The 7,144-nt window shown below is 39.4% G+C and overlaps 1 protein-coding gene across 1 annotated transcript in view; it reads left to right on the top strand.

Annotated features, from left to right (window-relative positions):
* nr4a2a (nuclear receptor subfamily 4, group A, member 2a) overlaps window positions 1-4,349 on the top strand; it is a 4,816-nt gene extending 467 nt beyond the window's left edge. Inside the window, exons 2-8 of the mRNA XM_067444916.1 lie at window positions 118-223; window positions 366-1,231; window positions 1,538-1,667; window positions 1,884-2,047; window positions 2,395-2,597; window positions 2,723-2,901; window positions 3,019-4,349. Of these exons, the coding sequence (XP_067301017.1) occupies window positions 368-1,231; window positions 1,538-1,667; window positions 1,884-2,047; window positions 2,395-2,597; window positions 2,723-2,901; window positions 3,019-3,275 (1,797 nt within the window). The 5' untranslated portion in view covers window positions 118-223; window positions 366-367 and the 3' untranslated portion in view covers window positions 3,276-4,349. The remainder of the gene's footprint in view (window positions 1-117; window positions 224-365; window positions 1,232-1,537; window positions 1,668-1,883; window positions 2,048-2,394; window positions 2,598-2,722; window positions 2,902-3,018) is intronic.
* Window positions 4,350-7,144: the final 2,795 nt, after the last annotated feature.

Genomic DNA, 7,144 nt, shown 5'->3' with positions numbered 1-7,144 from the left:
AAGAACGTGTTTCAAATTTCTAAGTTTAAGTTAGCTCTAGTATCTTACATAGTTATTTATTGGAAATAATAAAATGTGATGCAAAATCAAGTGAAAGTTGTGTGTTCATGTTATCAGAGGGAGAATCCAGAGCCGAGTCGTTTGTCTTGAACCCCGGTATTAAATTTCATCTGTTATTATCACCTTCACCAAGATCTGCAGAGGAACAGTCCCACTACTGAAGGTACTTCAAGATTTTTACTTGTGATTTTGCAAAGTTGCAAGCGAGCTCAAACACTGCTTAAACGTGTTTTGGTGGGCATGTGGTTATTATTTTTAGGCTGTCTTTCTGTTTTGTATTGATTATGCTACTGTTTTGTTTGCAGCCATGCCCTGCGTCCAGGCTCAGTATGGCTCATCCCCGCAGGGCGCCAGTCCTGCGTCTCAGAGCTACAGTTACCACACCAGCGGAGAATACAGCTGCGATTTTCTCACACCAGAGTTTGTGAAGTTCAGCATGGACTTAACCAATACCGAGATCACCGCAGCCACCACCTCTCTGCCCAGCTTCAGTACCTTCATGGACAACTACAACACTAGTTATGACGTGAAGCCGCCCTGTCTTTACCAGGTGCCCCATTCTGGAGAACAGTCCTCTATCAAGGTGGAGGAAGTCCAGATGCACACATACCATCAGAGCCATTTGGGCCCGCAGTCAGAGGAAATGATGGCCCACTCCGGGCCTATGTACTTCAAACCATCCTCACCTCACGCTCCGGGAACGGCGAACTTCCAGGTTCAGCCCAATCACATGTGGGAGGACCCGGGCTCCTTGCACACTTTTCATCAGAACTATATGACCTCGCACATGATGGATCAGCGCAAGAACCCCGTGTCCAGGCTCTCCCTCTTCTCCTTCAAGCAGTCCCCACCAGGAACTCCTGTTTCAAGCTGTCAGATGCGCTTTGACGGGCCTCTCCATGTGTCCATGGGGCACGACAGTCCCGGAACTCACCGAGCCCTGGACAGCCAGAGTTTCGCAGTGCCCAGTGCTATCAGGAAACAGGCGGGCATCGCTTTCACACACTCCCTGCAGCTCAGTCACGGCCATCAGCTGATGGACAGTCAGGTGCCGTCACCTCCGTCTAGAGGCTCACCGTCCACCGAGGGTTTGTGCGCGGTGTGTGGGGACAATGCGGCATGTCAGCACTATGGAGTCCGAACGTGTGAAGGGTGCAAAGGCTTCTTCAAGGTACTTTGTCTATTATTATTATTATTATTATTATTATTATTATTATTATTATTATTATTATTATTATTATAATGTGGTTTGGTTGACGCTCATTTCGGGTTTCTGATTATATGAGTAAAATGAGACATGATCGGATATTTGAGGAACTGAATATACGCGTTTTATTTTTATTTTGTTCCTCTCATATCAGATCAAAGATCAGTTAGACCTAAAATAATCTCACTTTTTTTCTTTTCTTTTTTAATTATCAAAAGTTTCTCTGTATTTTATCTAATTTAAACGAAATCTTGTTGCCCACTTTTTTAGCGTACAGTACAGAAGAACGCCAAATATGTGTGTTTAGCCAATAAAAACTGTCCTGTGGATAAGCGCCGGAGAAACAGATGTCAGTATTGCCGATTTCAGAAGTGCCTGGTGGTCGGGATGGTAAAAGAAGGTAAATCGCTACAATATTTGTCTACACTTCTATCATGTGCGGAGATGATCCATGCGTCTTAATCGCTATTAATTAGAATGTTTCTCCTTACTTGAAAACTAGAGTAGTGCGCAACTGCAATTATAATCATCCCTGATTGTATGCCTTAATTGTAAATACATGTTACAACGAGCATAACAGCTCCTTGATAGTAACAGTCTTGTGTTGTTTTGACAGTTGTCCGGACCGCCAGCTTAAAGGGTCGGCGAGGCCGTTTACCCTCCAAACCCAAAAGTCCGCAGGAGTCTTCGCCCCCCTCTCCGCCCGTCAGTCTGATCAGCGCTCTGGTCAGGGCTCATGTGGACTCCAACCCTTCTATGAGCAGCCTCGACTACACCAGAGTGCGTTATACTACATTCATCTTTAAATTTGCTTATCATTTTTGTTCTACTTTAAGAGAAGAAAGTCAAAATGCTCGTATGATTCTTGATGCGCTCCGTGCGCGAATCTGACAGAACCAATATTAGGAATTTAATATCATACAGTGTTTCATTATAAACTTTCAACACTTTAAGGGTGGCATATTTTACTCTCTAAATTGCTTTTGCAAGAAAGAAGCCAGTGAAATACAGACACAAGTTAAATTAAAGAGGGGGAAAACTCTCCCCCTTTTAGAAATGGGCTTTGCAATTTCACGGGTTATATATTTTAAGGGAGCTCATTAAGTCATGTTTAAATTAAATTCCAGTTCCAAGCCAACCCGGACTACCAACTGAGCGGAGATGACACACAGCACATCCAGCAGTTCTACGACCTCCTCACCGGATCCATGGAGATCATCCGCGGATGGGCAGAAAAGATTCCCGGGTTCACCGACCTGCCTAAACCGGACCAGGACTTGCTGTTCGAGTCCGCCTTCCTGGAGCTTTTCGTGCTGCGCCTGGCGTACAGGTACCGATGCTTGCGGAGAAGTGGCTTTGCTGCTTCAGTTTTATTGGCTCTGCAATAATTAGGAGCCGCTTAAATCCCCGTTTAATGCGCACGGTAATTAATGGGCGCATTGTCATTAATTTCAGGTCCAACCCGATGGAAGGCAAACTCATCTTCTGTAACGGAGTGGTGTTGCACAGACTTCAGTGCGTGCGTGGATTTGGAGAGTGGATTGACTCTATAGTGGAGTTCTCGTCTAATCTTCAGAACATGAATTTAGACATATCTGCTTTCTCATGCATCGCCGCCCTAGCTATGGTCACAGGTGAGATCGTTTTTTTTAATGTTGGCTAGTGCTTAGAAAAACGATACTGTTTTTATTTGATTTTGTAATAGACTAGAACAATAATAACAAATATTATAAACTTTTTCTTTTCTTCAGAGAGACACGGACTGAAAGAACCCAAGAGAGTTGAGGACCTTCAAAACAAGATCGTAAACTGTCTGAAAGATCAAGTCACTTTCAATGGAGGGGGCTTGAATCGTCCGAACTATTTGTCCAAACTGTTGGGGAAACTGCCTGAACTGCGCACACTGTGCACACAGGGTCTGCAGCGCATCTTCTACCTAAAACTAGAAGATCTGGTCCCACCGCCAGCAATAATCGACAAACTGTTTCTTGACACTCTGCCCTTTTAAACCGGGAGAGAGGGGGAAACTATATCAAACGACCTCAGAGAACTTCCACAAACTCTCTTTAAAAAAAAACTGAAAGTCTGATTTTTTAAAAACCATGCACCAACCATCGCCAAAAGGGAAAAGGATCCAACAATTTAAAGTCTGGAAAACGCCACGCGGAAAAAACACACACAAAACAAACAAACAAACAAAAATAATAATAATACATTTTTGCCATCGGCAAGAGTTTTTTTTCCTCTTTATCCCACCAACAAACTGCCTCTGAGAATCTCAGAACCAACAGAAATGTAAAAAAACAACAAAAAAAGTAATAATATGAGAAATTATAATAAAAGACAGATTATCCAATAGTTTGCCTGATTTTGAACAATGAAAAATATCTCGCCACTACTAATCATTGTTGACTGCAAACGTCTGTATTCATGGAAAAATCAGAGTAGAGTGTATCATACGCCATTTCTATATACTATTCAATAGATTTATGTGATTTATATGATGTGTATAAAGCTTGTACAGAGACATTTTTTTGTTCTTTTATAACTTGTGCCTGTGTATCTTTGTCGGGTGGAAAGGAGACGCATGTTGTAGAGGACTCTTGTCTCTATTACACACTCTATATTCCGGACACTATGTAGTCTGTTAGATTTTATAAAGATTCGTAGTATTTGGGGCAACTTTTAAATATGGCACATGTGGATAAAAATACCAATATCATCTGTACAGGTAAAAAGGGACCCATAGTGTTTGTAAATTGTCAGACATTCCTTGTTTGTATGTGTTGTATGTATTGTTGCTGTTTAATATAAACGTTTATATATTTATTTTGAGTTTGGCGTTAAAGCATGGTGCAGTTGAAAATGATTTCAGACGCATCACCGTCGTCTTTGTTTAATGTCTCATATGTGATTTAGTTTGCCATCTTCTATTCCTGTAGGTGTGTGAAAATCATCACTGCCTTTTTTCTATGGTTTAACTAAATATACTGCAACGCGTTTGGTTCGGTTCCGAATCCGATTCAAACTCAACGAGAAAAGAATATTTAATGTTTACAAATAAAACTTTTAAATAATGTGATGAGCCGTGTCTCTTAATCATATTTCAAAATGAAGAGGGAAATAAGTTTTTTTCTTTCTTTCTTTAAGATGTTGAATCAGAAATGAATGATAAATTGCTCAAGGAAAAACTTGCATTGCTCAAGGGAAAAACAAAACAAAAAGTTATTTTTTCCCCTTGCGTGATAGGTTACGTTTTTATATTTTCATAAAAAGTAAACGTAACCTATATATCGACTGCATATAACATTTTTAACCATAGTTGGTAAATAATAATTTCGCGGTGGTAAAATACGCATTTCTGATATATCCATTTCATTGTTTTTTTTCTTCTGACATTAGAATGGCAAAACATAAATAATAATGATATTAATATCAATAACAACAACAACAAAAAAACATCGTAAAACTTCAACGAATTAACTTCCCAGTAAATACAGAAAGGTTTTGAAAGTTTGCCCCACAATACAAACAAATAAAACATTACGCAAATATGTTTCCATTTATTCGAAAGACTTTTGCGCTCTAAAAATGATATGAACAGAAACATATCTCATTAGAGGATTAATCATTCAAATGCATTCTCCCCCCGCAAACAGATGTTTTTTTTTTCTTCTTTCTTTTTCTTTGGGTATTTTTTTTTTTGTTGAACGTGAGATACACCACAGGTGTCTGAAACTAGTAGCCTACATCCGTTACATTGAGTTATTAAAATAAAGCCGATGGATGAAAAAGTAATGTAAAATATTGTAGCTAAATTATCTATTTTAAAAAACATAAAACAAAAACATAAAATTCCGACAATTTTAATAAGTAAAATTAGAGAGATTATAGCACAGCGGCATGCCGTTTCATGCAGAAATTTCAGTGCATTTCTCTATTTATCTTTTTTTTACTATTATTATTATTATTATTATTCCGATTTATATATTTAAACATACGAAATTTTATAATGATTGTTCTTGGATTCACAGTTTAACGTTAGATAAAAAAAAAAGGAAGCGAATCAATCGAATCATGTATGTAGCTAATCGTGTATCGCATTAACAAAAAATCAGTTGTCCTATAGGCCTATCTTAAAATAACCTAGCCAAACATGACATGAACGTGAATGCGTAGTAAATGGTTTTAAAGTTATTTATCAATCACGGGAAATTGCTCTATGTTTGGTTTTAATGTTTTAGATTGTGCCATAAGGTGCCATAAAAATAGTGAAATATTTTTTTTTTTCCCCTTTTTTTCTCTTAATGATGTTTTTTCTTCTATTTGTTAAACCCTCGCTTCTTCTGCACCATCACTTGGTGGTACAGGTTGTGCCACACCCGAGCATATGATCTTTATTTACACAGGTATCATTCTCTAAATTATTTAAAGCAGTCCGGATTTGGAGAATGCAAGCGTGCGTATAATTGTTTTACATGACTGGTGTGTGCACGTTTGCAGACTCTTGTGTCAAAAACCAAAAATAAACAAGCATAAATGATTTAAAGGTTCTATAATCTAAACACTGACGTTAACACCAAGCTCACGAAGAGTATGAATTTAGTTTGGCATTTCAAACTCCTGCATTATATATGCAGCACCATGTACAGTAGTTCACAATGGAAAAACACAATCACAAACTAGCTTTAATGCTTTTATATTTAAAATGTGTGTTTGTTGACTAAAATGTGCTTATCTTGGAGTCTTACATTCAATTTGTTGCAAGTAGGTGCAGTTTAATATACTGTACACAACTTGACACAGAAAACCCAGGGAAGCATGACAATATTCAGACCATAAATCAGTATAAAATATAAACCTAGCACATGTAGCTTGTGAACATCTGCATGTGTGCTTTGTCCGGTGGGACTTTCTTCTATGGCTCTGAATGGGAGATGATAGATTTTGGGGGAACATTTCACTTCTAACCTGAAATAAGAGCATGTTTGTCATAACTGTCTTGAGTAAGAGGAAGGGGCCTACAATTATATATACGTTCAAGCACACTTTCATTGTGCATTACTGGAAAGTGAAGAGTTCTTTATGGAATTCTGTCATTCACCATTCATGTCCGTGTAGCTCAGAGAGGACATGAAGGTGCCTCTGGGCAACGTCTGCGAAAGCTCGCAATCGCATAATCTCTCTTTCTCTCTCCCTCTCGCTCTCGCTCTGTGCTTTTCTTTCTCCCTCATTCTCTTTCTGTCATCAGCCATGGCATGGCTGATCTTTTCCCAAAGTTCTCACAAGGCAAAGAATTGTCTGAATAATTAGATCTTCACAGCAAAAAGACTAATTCCAAGTCAAATTAAGATTACACTCAAAAGCAGTTTGCTGACATTTAGCAGATCAGTTAGAGGGACGCTCTGCAGTGTCACAAGCTTGTACCGTGTTGACTGAAGTAATCATTTAGGTTGGCAACGGCCTAATCTCTGCACAAAGAAAAAAAAGAAGAAGCGTGGAAGCAATGTCGTGAGCGGCGTGTGACAGAGAGACACGCTCACCTTACACATGTCGAGGTATTTCCAGTCAGCTCTAGAGTACGTCGCCGCACTCACACTCCAATTCTGCGTGTTTAAATAGAGACGAATCACAGAGCATTTCACTGCTGCTTTATCTGTTCTGACAGAGGGGACGAATGCGGCGTTGGTCTCCTAGATGCTTTTGGTCTATCAATCTGCTCTCTGGGTTCTGCTTAGCACTGCAGATAATGCAAACGCAGAAGGAAGGATGGAAATAACACGCTCCGTCTGCACATGGAGAGCTCAGAGGCCGCAGGCACTTTGTCTTAAGTGCTAGAGCAGGAAACCTAAGAGGAGCTAAATTATAAAGCAGTGC

Source organism: Pseudorasbora parva, chromosome 5 (genome assembly GCF_024679245.1).
Source record: "Pseudorasbora parva isolate DD20220531a chromosome 5, ASM2467924v1, whole genome shotgun sequence".
Lineage (NCBI taxonomy): Eukaryota > Metazoa > Chordata > Actinopteri > Cypriniformes > Gobionidae > Pseudorasbora > Pseudorasbora parva.
Note: the sequence above shows the minus strand (reverse complement) of the source record. Positions and strands in the feature narration are given on the sequence as shown.